Consider the following 15918-nt stretch of genomic DNA (forward strand, 5'->3'; position numbering starts at 1 on the left):
CATTTGTAGGTGTGATTAATTAATTAATCAATCGTTCCTGTGAATTTGTATTTGTCATGAGTGAACATTAGATGCAACATAATTTGTTAGTATACTTGAATTCTGCTACACAGTCTTCTACTTCTATTCCGTACCAAAAACATTTTTTAAATACGAGTGTATAACTTTGTATAACTTTAATTGGTGCTCAGTGACATGAATTTGAGAGACTTGGCTACTGAAAAATAAAAACGGAAATTGCAGGTGGTAATTGTTTCCAGACGATGGCAGTAATGCAACAACCAGGATGCTAACTGCGGCAGTACTACGAAGAAGAAGAATACGAAACAGCAGCAGCCTAGGAGGAGTGAAGAAAAGTAGAGCTTCCATTAACCCAGCCTGAGGTGGCTAGGTCAATGTTAGCAAGGTAACACTAATGATTGTTCTCTCTGTTAAACACTTCTCCTCATTGCTGACTCGACATGGGAAAGAGAGACAATCGAGTGGTGAGTTCTGTTACTTAATTAGTGACAAACTGTTAATAAGCGGTTACATTTGGTTAGCAAGCTAAGCTAAACACAAGCATAAACAGTGTTAGCGCAGCAGCTAGCCTTGGCTAGCTAATGTATACCTCCGCTAAGTATTCTGAGGCTAGGCCTAGAATGTGGTCATCTACGTGTTATCTCCTTTGGAAATACAACTAAACGTGTTTCTATTGATGCAGCATTGTGTATGTTTCAAGTGCTTCGTGCATGTTGTAGGTAAAGAGAGAGAGACGAGCCTTAGGCTCACTCTGCTCTAGTGGAGCTGCGCAAGCAGCAAATGCTAACTTTAGCTCACAGCATTTAAGGCAATGTTTTGACGTGATGATGCCGCATAGTGACTGACGATGCTTTTTGTGGCCACATCAAATATTACACAACAGCAGTGTAATAAACAAACAAGAACCAGTTACCAAGGTAAACTAATGATACCCTGTCGTTCGGCTTAATATTAGCCCGGTTTGCCAAATTAGCCATCTTATTGTTGCCAGTGTCCTCTGTGTTTTTATTTTTATTTTGAGTAATTTGGTCTATTATTATTATTATTATTGTTGCTGATTGTGACCTATCACTGTTAGGTACATTCTTTTGACAGTTCATTGAGTACACTTAACAAAAGCTGTTGTGGTCTAAAACAATAGCCCTGCTTTAAATCTCTATTGATGTTGTATGTTGTTTTTGTTGACACTGTTTTAGAGACGTATTGGTCAAATTTTCACCTTATATTTTAGTTGTATTATGTGGTGCTGTAGAACTGTATCATATTATACTGTTTAATCCTAGAACTTAATCTAGAGTGTACTTCAGTGACCTCCATTAGAAGTGTGTAAAATGCCTTCCTCTGTTTGGTGTACCAGGCTTACATTAACCCTATTGCTGCTGCACGGGCCAGGGGACCGGTACAGAACTCTGGACCAACCATACAGGATTATTTAAGCAGACCTCGACCAACATGGTGAGTAAACGACAAACACTGTCTAGGTATTTGCTGTTTGGTAACAAAAGATAAAATGTGACATCTTTCTCACAGGGGGATCCTCCTGTTATTTCCATTCATTCTAGTCTTTCTATCATCACAGTTTAATGTAGCTCTCAAAAACACTGGTTGAGAAGAGGTGTAGTTGTAGTTTATGGGGTTCACTACAGATAGCCGGGTCTCATCTAATGGGCTAAGATAAAAGCGTAAACTGTTAAAGGGAAAGAAAAACTAAGCATTGTCTGAAAGTCTGCACTTTATTGTTCATACATATATGATCATTTGAAACAAATGAGGTTTTCTGATCCTCGTTAGATGTAATAACAAATTTCCTCATTAGCATGGCATAACAGACTTCAAGGTAATTGATACAGACTTGCTCTTTTCCTACACAGAGAATTGAATGACATTAGTCTGTTCAAATTCAGTGTTACAGCAGTAAAATGTGATTGTTTTCACCTTGTTAAGAGTGCTGCATCCAGTGATTTGGGGTCAGTATAGTTCAAACATCAGGATTATCCCAGGATTGGGTGCTCTCACAACAGGGATGAAGCACTGCCTAAGAAGATTTGGAGCAGAGATGGAGATCCTCTGGGATTTGACAGCTTTGTATGAAATCATTCATAGCCCTAATGCACTGATTAGAAATTATGAAGATTCAACTGCCATCATTATCATTAGCCAACCCTTTTATGCGTGCATGATATAGATGAATTTGTACAGATTACAGAACTTTTAAAGGCATTTCATCACTGCAATGCATACCTCAAATCTAAAATGTCATATTTGACTGATATAGTTCTGATAATTGGAGTTTCCTCAATGAAATTAGCTCCAATATTGGCCACAAGGGGGCACATTTAATTCATTGTTTGTCTCACACCACTGCCAGCATGTGAGTTTACTCTGTATTGTACAAAGACCAAAGTACTTTCAATGCAGTATTAAAAAGTAAATGAGACATAAAGTGCCTGGTACCACAATATTAATTAAAGGGCTTTGGTGAATTATACTTAATTATAAGAGAAAGAATTTTGAAAAAAGGAGAATCTTCATTCATTAAACTCACCAAACTCAAATCTTTTGAGTGCATGGAATAAATAGGGCCATTCATTGTCTGTTTACTATAAATTCCTGTTGATGAAAACGTGGTGGATCAGATTTAAATATTGCATGGAGGAAAGTTGAAAGAAGTGAAGTGTTGAGATGACTGTCTACTTGGAGCAGACAGAATCCTCCCAAATGTCTGCTGAGATGTTTTTTTTGTTTTTTGTTTTTTTTTAAATAAAAACTTGTATTACAACTGATTTATTCTCTTTTCTTCAGGGAAGAGTTGAAGGAGCAGTTGGAGAAGAAGAAGAAGGGCTCTCGAGCCCTGGCTGACTTTGAGGACAAAATGAACGAGGTTTGTTCCTCTCATTATTTTCAATCCCAACTATGAATGTCAGTGTAAAGTCAAATGTGTACACTTATGACAATCCTTTAACTTTACTACAAAACTATTTTTAATACTTGGATGAAGGTGTAGCTGTATATGAGGAACAACTGGCAATACTTTTTAAATAAAATATTTACTTCTCCCCCCCCCAGAAATGGAAGAAAGAACTGGCAAAAAACAGAGAGAAGTTGCTAGGTGGAAGTGACAAGGACAAAGAGAAAGACAAAAAGACGGCAGACAAGGAGAAAGAGGAGAAGAAAGAAAAAAAAGAGGTGTGGTTTTATCTCCTTTATGAGACATATAAATCATTTAACCCTTAAATTTCATCCTGCACTCACTTTGTATTTTCATTTGTGTTTAGAAAAAGAAGAAAGAGAAGAAGAAATCCAACAGGGTGAGGAGAGACCTCCAGTATTGTGATTGGCAGCTGTTCCACAGTCCTGCCGCACACACACACGCGCGCGCACACTGCTTGCTTTCAGAGATGGTCTCTCATTGGCTCCTGTAAATGTAATGTTCCGACATCAATCAAGCAAATAACCTCAAGTCTAATGAACCCTGCTTTCATTGTGTTTTTGTCAAGCATTCTTCATCTTCCTCCTCTTCATCGAGTTCTGATTCCTCCAGCAGCTCCTCCTCAGAATCTGAAGACGAGGTAAGTCATGATGTCCATATCACCTCAGATGAAAAACATTTCACAATGTCAAACCTCAAAGACTGTGAACTAAATTGTAGGGGATGTCCTGATCAAGGTTCTTTTTTGCCCTTGATCCCAGCCTGAATCATTCAAATTGTGTATTTTCAAACCCATCTGTATAAGGTAATGTCCACATTCTATGTGTTGCATGAGAAAGGTTTGGATAGGATTTGGGAGGCTTCTATTTCCATCCCCAGCATTATCACAATACTGAACCTCATACAGTTTTAAGCCAGCAGCTAAACAGCTGTGATTTAGAGGCACAATCCTCTTGAGATGAACACAAAGGGCAATCTTTTTTTAAGACCCAGAGCTGCTCTGCTTTGGCCTGATGGTGCACAACACCGTCTGATTGAATTAAACCGCTCTATTGTAGGTTTATTCCAGGAATAGGTTCCAGTGTTTTAATAAAAAGCAGTGGGGTATTTGTGATAATTGACATATCTGGAGCAAATGGGTTGACAATAAACAACTGATCAGAAATAATGTGGACTTTATACAGCTCAAAGAGATCCATTTTAAAAAGGCTTAAATGTTCCCCTAGCAACTTCACAAGGTTGTTTTACACATAATGCATCACTACACTGTTTAATTGCATTTCTGTTTGTGTGTTCAGGATGAAAAGAAGAGTGTGAAGAAAAAACGGAAGAGGAAGAAGTCATCGGCCAGGAGAGCATCAGACAGCTCGGAGGAAGAATCGGATGCTGAAAGCAAGGTGTCTCTTTCTTCTAATAGCACAGTTGGCTTCTCTTGTTTGACTACACTTAGTAGAAATAGCTTGTGGTTGTAAAAAATGTGCAGTTAAGTAATTTAACGTTATTTGATCCAATGTCAGCATTTAATCTAAATGTTTTTTTTTCCAAGAAGAAAAAGAAAAGAAACAAGGAGGAAGGGGACAAAGAAAAGGTAATTTATCCTTGTTTAGAGCCTCACTTTTTCATAGTAATAGTTTTGTGTGTTGATTTTCAGAGATAAGTGCTGCTTTGAAATATAAAGTTATTGCATTTCTCATTGCAAATCCGCATCTGCAGGATGACAAGACCCGCAGGAGAAAAAGGAAAGCCTCTTCGGAGTCCTCTGCGGACTCTGAGGGGGAAGAGGTAGTAAGTATTCCTCATGTATTTTTGTTGAAGAGGAAATAGACAGCTGACAGGACAATTTCAGATTAAAATGCTAGATAAAGAAATTATGGAACATGTGCCACATGCTTCCCCTTGCGATAAATTACTCGGTTGAAAGTGAATCCCCTCCACAAATAGGTAATCAGCAATTATTTGCCATCTCCCTCTTTGTTCCTCTTTTACCTCTTTGTTCCTCTTTTACCTCTTTGTTCCTCTTTTACCTCTTTGTTCCTCTTTTACATCTTTGTTCCTCTTTTAATTCAAATTTGGGGGGAACTACCTCAGAAAGTATTCCTGCCTTTATCAGATTTAGTCAACTGTGTTCTCTTTAGTCACAGAAGACATCAGACATTTCATACTCTAGTTTACTCTCGTTTTAGTTTACTCAGGACACTCTGATATTTTAGTCATTTTGGTCTTGGATAAAAACAGAACATTATCTTTGACCGTTTTAGCCAATCAAACATGTTTATGGTTAGCCTAAATATACTTGATCAGCAGTCATAAATTGACTTCTTAGACACCAAACAAACTTTAGTATCAGTTTTATTTCTCCCCATACTCGCTCTCTCACACTCGCTCTCTCGTCCAGATGTTCTGTGGCTCTTCAGGGGAAGTTGGTTAAATCATATTCAAATGACAGTATCATTTAGTAAAGTTCCCATCTCTGATACAAAATTAACCAAAGAGTTGTGGTGTTTGACGCATGATCAACTTATATCAAAATGACCCATTTGAATCGACTCCTCTTCATGTTTAACTCACGTTTCTCTAAGGCAGACTGCATGCAGCACCCCGAGTGAGTGTGAGAGAGAGAGTGTGTGAGCGAGTGATTGCAGTGGTGAAGAGTGTGGCCAAAGTGGTAAAAGAATATCACAAAACATAGCCTTCCCATCATATGAAGAATATGACATGTCTCTTCATGTCATTATAAATGAGATGGCTCTGACTATCAGCCATTTTTTTCCTACCAAGCCCATCATCCATCTCATCTGCAATCACCTCACGTTAGCCAAGCACTGAATATGCATCTCCTGCAGTGATAACACAGCAACGGTGCTACAGGAAAGCCAGGAAGAGGAAATGTAGCATCTAGAAAATGATTGTTAACTTGTTTCGTCGGTCAGTCAGTTGTCATCACTTAGGCCTGTCCTTTATGTGTCAGTGCATGGATGTAGCTTCCTTCCTTCATCAACAATAATACAGAGATTTCAGATTCAGTTGTAATGTCCTCTTTGTTTCCCCAAGAATGATTTCATCTCTTTTATTAATATAAATTTGGTCTCATCAGTGTTTCATCTTGGAATCTTTTTTTTTTTTTTGAGAGGATAAAGGTTTCCACAGCGACTTAGCACACATTGGGCATGCTAACCAGTTTTGCCCAACAGTTTAGAAAAAAGCAGCTTTTGCCGTTGCAGCTGTTGTAGAAGTTCCAATATTGTGAAACAGTGCTATATGCAATATGCTTTTTAGAAGTAGGAATAGCTCAAGACTTCCTGCTCTCCATGCACTCATTTCAACCTCTCCCCTCCATAGGCTGAGGCTAAGAAGAAAAAGAGAAGTAGCGAGGAAAAGGAGAAAATCACAGTGAGCAATTTAACAGATTTCCTTTTACAGCCACATTGTGCAAACAAGATTTGGGTTTTATTTCGTTCCTTTTAACATGAAACAAGTAGTATCAGCTTTTGGACAGCAATATGTTTTTGTGTCTAATTTTGATGTAAATTCACTTATATAAAAACGGTCTGGCTGCACCTTCTAACAAATGCTTTATGAAAAAGAAAAGACACATCATTCGCTAAATGTAAACTGCTTTATATTCTCAGGATAAATCCAAGAAGAAGAGGAAAAAGAAGCACAAGAAACACGGCAGAAAAAAGAAAAAGAAGGCAGCGTCTCAGTCGGACTCAGAGCTCGACTAACAACCGTAGCTTTACAGTTCTCTCGGCTTCCCGGCAGGTCACTAGTAGTGTTATTTTTGCCTTCAACCACCAAAAACTTTTCCCATCCGGCTTCGGTCATCGCATTCGATCAAGGAGACCTACAGACTTGTAACACTGGGGTGAAAACAAGGGAGGCACCCATCCCTCTAAGTGGCAACTACCGGTACATATCTTTTGTTGACTTTTCTCACCATGCTTTTTTAGATGATTGTTATTTGAGTTACAGCCAACGATGGGACTGAAGTGAATTCTGCAACACCCCCTGCCACCCCATCTCGGAGTTTTCTGTGTGACTGGCACTCGCTTTCGCCTTCAGTATGCTGGCCCTCTAGGAATCACACCCTCTGCTTCATACCCGACATCTTACATTTCTAGTTGCTGGATGAGGCTGATATGCTAGTGCCTGTGTCATGCATGTAGACCCGATAACCTGATGTCCCGCCAGCCTCATATTGAAGTTGGACGAAACGTGAGCTGCACAGTCGACGTTTATACAAGGGATAATTGTTCAGTGAGATGAATTGTTACACTGCAGTGTAAATGTATAAACAATGGGAATTCATTAATAAAGTATTGTTTTAACCTTTATTGCTGTTAGTGTTAAAACCTTTATAATGAGACCTGCGTGTGTATACAGATCATATATACGTGTAGTTCAACTACCTTCACACACTTCTATTTACTTTTACTTTGCTGCACACTTATTACATCAAAATGTGACAAATCTAGTTCAGCACTGTCTGGATTCTTTAAATCTAAAACCTCCAATACTGCAACAAACACACTCGGTATGTTATTCTAAACTCACGTCTACTATTTCATTTTTCTGTTGCATGTTCCGTTAACCTGCTCTCTTTTTACATCAAATAATTGTGACAAACTTCTCTTCTGTACTTCCTGAAACTGAGGTCAGCGGGGAACAGTTGGGATGCTGTAAACCTCATTTTGGTAATTCCATTTTCCCCATAATTTCACAATGCACAGTTTACATTTATACTGCACCATATTGCACAAAATTCAAGTTATAAGACCAAATGATAATAATGTGTAGGATGTGCTCTCTCTGAGAGGTTCATTGACCCAGTCTCTTCATTTAAAGGATACCAACCAGCGCATAACCAGCCTACCAATTTCGATATCCCTTGTCCCAGTATGTTCTCTACTCGTGTTAGGTTTAAATATTTTTGTTTAGCAAGTGAAGTAATGTACTTTTAAAAATTTAGTATGCAACATGCAACAACACTCTTTTGCAAATTAAAGTCTTGTGTTTAAAACTTCACCCAAGTAATGAACTGAAATATTAAAATAGAGTATCAAAAAGTAAAAGTAATATGAAACTTTTGTCCCAAAAGTTAAATTAATATTAAACTTTTGTCATATATAAGAAATGTAATATGCAACATACAATAATGCTCTTTTGCAAATTAAAGTCTTGTGTTTAAAACTTCACCCAAGTAAAGTACTGAAATATTAAAATCAGTATCAAAAAGTAAAGGCATTCACTATGCAGAATATCCCATTTCAGATTAGAATATATTGTTGGGTTATTATTGTATTAATATGTAAGCAGTAATTAATGTATCTGGTTCTGTGGCACTGAGGAGCATAATCTGCAGCAATCTTATAAACTAAGCAAATTTTTTAATTAAAGTAAAGTAACTAGTTATACCTACATATACTGTAACCGGCAGATACATTTAATGTATTAAAAAAGTACACAGTTTCAAATGTGTTGGAGTATAAAATAGTCGGATATTAAAAAGTTAAGGAAAGTAAGTGGAAATGCGTAGTACTAGAGTCGAAAATTAAATTAATATGAAACTTTTGTCATATGGATTTAAAAGTAATTTTAACATAAATAACTTTCAAAATAAAATTCATCAATATTTCTAAATGAGGCTTTACAGGTCATGTGATAGAAACTGTAATGAACCAAAGGTGAGCTTGTAAAGGCTTTCATGTTTAATCTTTGACACGACTGTTTGTGTGTGTGTGTGTGTGTGTGTGTGTGTGTGTGTGTGTGTGTGTGTGTGTGTGTGTGTGTGGCTGCTTTGCATAGTGATACCATTACTCAATTACTCAAACCCTCCTTTAAAGATCCATGTATGGTACCAGGGTGTGAACTAGTTCCTTTCCTAATCTTGACAGTCACAGGACAGAGAGGAGTGATAAATGTGTGAGTTTAACTTCCAGATTTTATTCAGTGGGAGGGTCTAACCTGCTGTATAAAGATCTGAGTGTGTGTTAATCAGCTCGGGGGAAGAGTGAGACGAATTGCAGAAAGCTGTTGACTCACCTCACTGAGTGAAGGTAAGAGATTCATACCTATGACTGTGCATCAACTTCTCTCTTGTTTTAAGTGTCACCAGAATACAGCTTTAATTATCAGTCCAGAGCTGCTGCTCAGTACTTTTCAATGAGGCTGTTCTTGAGAACAGGAAGTAGTTCAAGCTTAAATGAAACTGAAAGTTGCAACAAAAACAAGTGAACAAAACAATGTGATTCACATGTAAGTCACAAAATCAGACTTAAGAACTGAATAGAATGTGATGGATTTTTCTGAAACTGCACATGATGATTTAAATAAACTTGATGTTATACCCTCTTCTGCAGATGCTGAGGATCACTCTGTTGTTGTTAATGGGTGTGTGTGTGTGGGGCTTTGCTTCCTGCTCCATCACATGTCCTGACGGGAATACCTGCTCTGATTTAGCCACCTGCTGTAAAACTAAGCATGGGTATAGCTGCTGTCCATATCCAAGAGTAAGTCAGCTGAATCCATTGAAAACACAAACATTGATGCAGTTGTCAAGTTGTTGTTCTGGAAAACTGGTGCTGATTATTCTGTACTAAAATTCTCTGGCTCTTTGTATTCATGTGTGTCTCCCCAGGCCGTGTGCTGCGCTGACTTGGCCCACTGCTGCCCTTCAGGGTTTCGTTGCAACCTGGTGACCCAGATGTGTGAGAAAGAAGACCTGCCGTGGGTGAAAATACCCATGGTGAGGAAGGAGGCAGCAGAGGAACCAAGCCCAGCTGTTCTGCCTCTAGTGTCTCTTCAGGAGTTCAAAGACAATCAAGTCCCTGATGAAGAAAAGAGTTCAGTTGTTTACTGTGATGCCTATCACTATTGTCCCGATTTCACTACTTGCTGCAGACACCCAGGAGGCGTCTGGTTCTGTTGCCCATACATTCGTGTGAGTTGACCTCCACACTCTTGTGCAATAAGACACATGACTGTATTGAAATTCCTTTTATGAACTACATGACGTGTCAAGTCACAAGTCAGAGCTAGCAACTCAGATTTATGAAGTGTTTAGATTTCAAAACAGACTTCTCATTGAGGAACACTGGTGCTATTTTGGACTGACTGTTGTGTTGAATGTGTGGCTTGTAGGGCCGGTGCTGCTTGGACGGCTACCACTGTTGTCCATATGGCTACGACTGTGATCTCACTTACACACACTGCCTGAGGCAAAACCTGTGGTATCCTTTCAGCCCCAAACAACCTCTGTCATCAGTCCCGGCCTCTGTCATTTCACCTCCAGAGGACACAGCCAGTGTTCAGGAGGTAGGACATATCACACTTTATGTACCTTTCTATATGTCTTGTATCCTGGGATTATTTCTCTGAATGACAAAGGCCCTGACAACCTATTTTCTCTATCAGTTCTAACCACTAGCAATAGTGACCTCTGTGAACACACTTTTTTCTGACATAGTTTGACCAGATTGGTTATTTCACAGGAGATATTTCATCATTTTTCTTTTTATTTTTGTTTTGTTTGTTTGAGCAGGCAGCTCAGTTGAAAAAAGGCAATGTCACATACTTCCATGCACCAATCAGAATTTGTTGTTGGATTCCTGAAGGGATGATACGTCAGTGTCATGTTTACAGCTTGTGTCTGCTGCCCCTCAGTGGCCAAAGAAATCTGTAGCTTTAACTTCTCTCTGGTGTTAAGTTCTGAATGTTTAATGTTATAAAGCAATACTTAAAATTAGAAACCAGATTTTTAAGGGTATAGTTATCTAATACGTAAATAAATATATATACATTTATGATTCAATATTCAGATAATAGAGTATAATAGTAGTGATGGTTTGTTATAATAGTTTTATTTACTTTTCAGAAACCCATGACAGCTCTAACAGATGCCAGTCACGATGCCTATGAGACTGGAGTCATTCGCTGTGATTCCAGGTTTTTCTGTTCAAAAGGGATGAGTTGCTGCAAGGGAACCGCAGGCCAGTGGAACTGCTGTCCCTACCCACTGGTATGAACGAAACATTTGTGTTTTAGTTTATCAAATATTACTGTTTAACACAGTAATTTACCAGTCCAGTATTTTGTTCTAACATCAAGGCTTGTACTGATTTCAGGGCCAGTGTTGTGCAGATGGGCAGCACTGCTGTGAGTATGGATATACCTGCGACCCCTCCTCCATGTCGTGCAGAGGACCCTACTCTCGGGTCCCCTCAGGAGCACAGGAACCCGCCAAAATGGACTGAGGACATGCTGTTGAAGTACACTGTGACAGTTTTGTCATTGCTTTCCAGATAAACTCTTAGCAATGCTTTGTAGCCTGTAAGATTTTGAATCAGTCTCAATGAACAGTTTAATGAATTAATAATCTGATCATATGATGAATGGTGCAGTATGTTTGTTTCGTACAAATAATGAAATGTCACTGTTCATTTTCAGTCTTATCACAATATTTTTAGAACTGATTTCCCACAACAACATCCACATTGTTAGATTAAATCCAGCAATGCAGTGGTGTAGTAAATGTGAAGATGATTCATCTGAGGATTTTTAAAAAATTGATACAGCCAGCCAATGGTGAATTTAATGCCAAGCCTGAATCATTTCACAATCAACAAAAAACATCCTTAATAAAAAAAATATGTGAATCATTTTTCTCCCCATCTCCTCTAATGTTTCGCGCAGTCTTAACCTGTAACCTGTCTTGTACTCATTACTGTAAAGATTAACGTCGTCACAAGGCTTTTACTTTGAAAGTAACGCGGAAATTCCATCTGCACTTCCTCTGGTGTCCCATGTATATCGTTCCGGGTGAAGGTAGAGTTTTCCAATGGTAGAAAGATGAGTCGAATTGCAGACCTGAAAGTGTCTGTCTCTGAGCGGCTGCACGCTGCTGCCTCTGAAACATTAGGTGCTATAGAAAAACGATAGCGGATTACGAGGTGCAGGCTTCTCGTTTGAAGGAAGAAAACGACCGCCACCGTTCTGTGCTGGACATTATCCTCAAGTCCAAGTTACCACAGACAGAAGGTCGGTCCATCTGAACGACAGAAGCTGAGTTACTAGAACTCTCAGAGATGTTTTAAACCTGTGTCCTTCAATTTGCCCGAGTCCTCTTTAGCTGGACGTAAATCCTCCTCTCCCCTCTTATAATAAATAACACTGCTAAAGACCATCACCTCTGTTTTCCCTCTGAAACCGTCAACTCCATGATCCATACTGTTCCATACTGCTTTCTAACGTCAACTTACATGTTTCCTCACAACACTGAAGATACAATCAAATGTGAGATATTATTTCTGCAGTATTTCTCTGTAATGTTGCTGGAAGCGGTATGTAAGCTTTAAAGATTAGTTTACCAAGGTCTTATGTTCCCCAGTTAGGGTCACATGTCTCAAGGTGTGAATGGGGGTTAAGTCCTGGGTAAGGATCTCAGGACTGCGTTGTAGGTGGCTGAAAGTTGGCGTTGTAAGCCACCATCTCTGTTTAGAGATGGACATTCCAGGTGGACGTAGATGACCTCTTTTAACTCCTCTCTCAAACCACCTGTCCTCTGTCCAAGATGTGGACCTTGTCATCGAATGAGTGTCCCTTCTCCTTTAGATGTAAATGATCCGCTACTTAAGGCTAACTTTTCAAATGGGTTAGGAGTTAGGTGTTTATACGGCTGTTTTGAAGTCCAATAAAGAAATGAAATATTTTCAGTTGAAGATCAAAGTTGACCTGAACACAACAGGAGGGTTAATGGGTGTTAACAGAGTGGGGAACATAGGACCCTAACATAGGTGTGCTTCCCGCTGCTGTAGGTGTGATCGTGTATTTAGATTTTTGACATCCTACTTTGCTGGTTACGCAAATTACGCATTTAACACTGAATCTAATTATGTTAGTGTAACAACTATTAACATTGTAAAATATCCCAGTACACATAAAATACATGTGGATAATGTCATGGGTTTTGGTATTCATAATGCGAGTCTGATGGGTACACAGATAAATCACAGCTTCATTCTGGCTCTCAAGCTCAGAGAGGTTGTAGCGTTTTTTAAATTTACAATTTAACATTAATAGAAGATTATACACAAACATATAAACACTATACAACATAAACAACAACAACACATAACTGGAAACTGAGGCATAATGAAGTTATTCAGCATATTTTTAGGTGTAAAATAGCAAATAATGTTTCGCTCTCATTTCACCACAGCACCCCTTTGATACTATTTGAGATTATTTAAAATTTGTGGTCAAATAAAAATTGTGAGCTCATTAGCTACAGTGTGGCGAAACCAAAGTAGTGTGCAGTTTTTAGAAGGCCAAGCTACAGACAAAGCACTGTCTCACCCGATGCCTCAACAAACATTTTTCACACTGCTTTCCTCAGCATATTCACTCTGTCCACTTATTAAATGAGTATACACCAATCAGAAGACAATGTAGATTAACAGCATAGGAGCAAACTCACATTAATATGATGCTTTGTGCCATCTAGTTATGTTTTATCATGGTCACTATCAGTAGCTCACCAGTGTCAGGACCAGCATCGATGTTCCAATCCAGTGCTAGGCACTTCATCATCTAATCATTTTGATGAAGACATGTCTTCCTTCTTTCATTAAATCAATTCATCTAATCTTCCTCAACGACATGTTATTACATGCTGTTTCTCAACAATCAACTTGATGCTGGCAGGTGCATCGTTCAGTTCACAGCCAGAGACTGCAATCATGTGAAGTACATCTAACATAAGTCTCCTCTCATTAATCAATCATGGATCTCCTCAGTGACCACTTATTAATGGTAACACTTATGCAGTGTGTGCAATATGTGAAGTCCTCCTCCAACAGTGACCTATTAGGTCATTTCATTGTAAAAGCACAATACTGTCGACTTCTACTTATTCATTAAATTAGATTCACTAAATGAAATCTTTTTTTCCAGACTTACAATGTGTCTTCACCTCATGGACCAACTTTTTAAAGTTTGCAGCCAAAGACAGCTGTCCCTACTGCCTCAAAAGAATCCAGGCCACTGAGACACATCTGATGAGAAGGCATTACCTGTTCACTTTACTGAGGAAGGCACTGGTAAGTTTTATTAGCGTCAAGACTAAAAAACACTAACCTGAGCTTTTAAGCACACGATCAGGGGCTCAGTACCAGAGGTTTGTTTTCACCTTTGTCTTGTTTAGTCTCCCTGTGAGAACTTTATAATAGCATTTAAACATGAAGGTAGTGCTTTATTGTATCTTATTGGATGCTGTAGCTGGTTTATTGAAGCAAAACTATTTAAAGGATTGTGCTGATGTTTTTACTGTTGTTTCTACAGTAGCTTTTTAGATTGATAAATGCATTTTAATACCAGGTCACTGGTTTTTGTTAATGTGATTGAACTCCAAGTCATTCAGGTTGATGTGTTTATTTACTGATGTAAAGACTGTTTATCTTAGTTTGATTTTGTGGGGGGAAAAAATAGCTCATAGATACAGTGCTTAAATCTTAAAACTCAGATGTCGTAGCCACACCATCATTTAACTTTCCAAAACCAACCACTGATTTAAAAATATAAATAAATAAAAGGAATAAATAAAAGGCAACTAAACATGTATCATAATGGATTACCATAGTTGAACAATTTTAAAGTATGCTAGCTGACTTTCATTTCATGGAAATGTGCTAAAACAATGCTGTTGTAAGGTGTTCAGCCTTACAAGGTGTTTGTTAGTAAGCTATCTTTTCTCTTTTCAGAAAAGTTTGTGGTACCATGTATGTGCAAAGACAGAATCCAGGGAAGAAGCCACTGGCACTGCCCATACTGCAAAAAGATAATTTATCGGAAATGTAACTTTGAGGGGCACATATCCAAACCACATGGTATGTACAGTTTCTTGTCATTCTTGTGACATTTTACCATTACCTTTTGGTTTGTTGTAAAAGCACATTTTCAGCTGTGTAATAGTGCCAACACTAATAACAATGGCAATATTGTAATCTCCACTGACTTCGGTTGCTTTTTATTTTACAGGTTTTACAATACTACAGCAAAACCAAGATGCAGGTTAGTTATTAGTATGTCTGTTCCCATATTTATTGGATGTGTGTAAATCTGCTAGTCTGTCCTTATAAAAAAGATTTGTATTTTTAAGGGAAAATCTGTAAAAAAAAAAAAACAAATGTACAGTGTTGATAGACACTAAATAGCCACAGACTTGCATTTACTGAGACTGAATAAATAGTTTGATGGAGTATTAACTGCAAGAAATACATATTTTGCAGTCTGTCAATATAATAGAATACATTGCTCTGTTCTCCCCCCCCAGAGATAGATCAGCCCTCTGTCTTTGAGGAGGAGGTCCCCCTGAGTCCTGAACCCTGGTGTCAGCACAAACTAGGCAGTCTGGGCCAGGAGGACCAAAAGGCCTCACTGCTGCTTCAAGTCAAAACAGAACAGGAAGAGGAAACATGGAGACAAAGCATGCCGGAAGAGCATGGTAAACTGAACTTCACCTTCACTGCAGTTAATTAATACAACCCATGTAAAAGCTTGTAATGCAAACTACTGAATTTTTTCTACTTTGATCCTTAGTGAGTCGCCTTGGAATTTCAGCATTCACAGCAACTAGCAGATAAAAAGTGAGCTGATACAACAAGGTAACAGTCAAGTGGGAGAACAAGTCTGGAGGCGGATCATTCCCAAGATTCAGCCTTCAACATCGTCTGTGTGGACAGTTTTATCTGAGATATCAGTGAGCCAGCTAGGGACTCTCTTGCTGAGAATGGAAGCAGCAGCAAGACTGAGGAGTGGAAGAAGAACCACACACCTTGTTCATGTTTAACAGTGCTCAGTTCAAAGAGGAAAAGGCATGTGCAAAGATCTTTACCCCCCATGAGGTTCAATATGAAGAAATTGAAACTGTTATCTGCCAGTCAGAATCCAACAGGTCCTCACTGTTGTAAAGC

The 15918-nt window shown here is 38.6% G+C and overlaps 2 protein-coding genes and 1 long non-coding RNA gene across 6 annotated transcripts; all 3 read left to right on the plus strand.

The window, feature by feature from the left end:
• Positions 1-299: 299 nt before the first annotated feature.
• Positions 300-7284, plus strand: fam133b (family with sequence similarity 133 member B). Of its 4 annotated transcripts, none has more exons than XM_051066174.1 (11): positions 300-485; positions 1379-1476; positions 2824-2902; positions 3088-3207; positions 3297-3329; positions 3519-3590; positions 4249-4347; positions 4497-4538; positions 4664-4732; positions 6290-6340; positions 6580-7284. In XM_051066174.1, exons 1-11 carry the CDS (start codon positions 462-464, stop codon positions 6673-6675), a joined length of 783 nt encoding a protein of 260 aa, XP_050922131.1. In that variant the 5' UTR covers positions 300-461; the 3' UTR covers positions 6676-7284. The 4 variants fall into 4 exon arrangements, with proteins under 4 accessions (XP_050922131.1, XP_018523322.1, XP_050922128.1 ...); XM_018667806.2 differs by having other exon boundaries at positions 301-485; positions 4664-4735; XM_051066171.1 differs by having other exon boundaries at positions 301-485; positions 4500-4538; positions 4664-4735.
• Positions 7285-8956: 1672 nt separating this feature from the next.
• On the plus strand, positions 8957-11607 carry LOC108877701 (progranulin). Its single transcript, XM_018667819.2, has 6 exons — positions 8957-9006; positions 9310-9459; positions 9588-9890; positions 10091-10264; positions 10824-10967; positions 11074-11607. Exons 2-6 carry the CDS (start codon positions 9310-9312, stop codon positions 11200-11202), a joined length of 900 nt encoding a protein of 299 aa, XP_018523335.1. The 5' UTR covers positions 8957-9006; the 3' UTR covers positions 11203-11607.
• Positions 11608-13822: 2215 nt separating this feature from the next.
• Positions 13823-15443, plus strand: LOC108877707 (uncharacterized). Its single transcript, XR_001960143.2, has 4 exons — positions 13823-14046; positions 14707-14832; positions 14984-15016; positions 15279-15443. It is a non-coding gene; the product is annotated as an uncharacterized LOC108877707 (long non-coding RNA).
• The last annotated feature ends 475 nt before the right edge of the window (positions 15444-15918 follow it).

Source organism: Lates calcarifer, linkage group LG3, assembly GCF_001640805.2.
Source record: "Lates calcarifer isolate ASB-BC8 linkage group LG3, TLL_Latcal_v3, whole genome shotgun sequence".
NCBI classification, from domain to species: domain Eukaryota; kingdom Metazoa; phylum Chordata; class Actinopteri; family Centropomidae; genus Lates; species Lates calcarifer.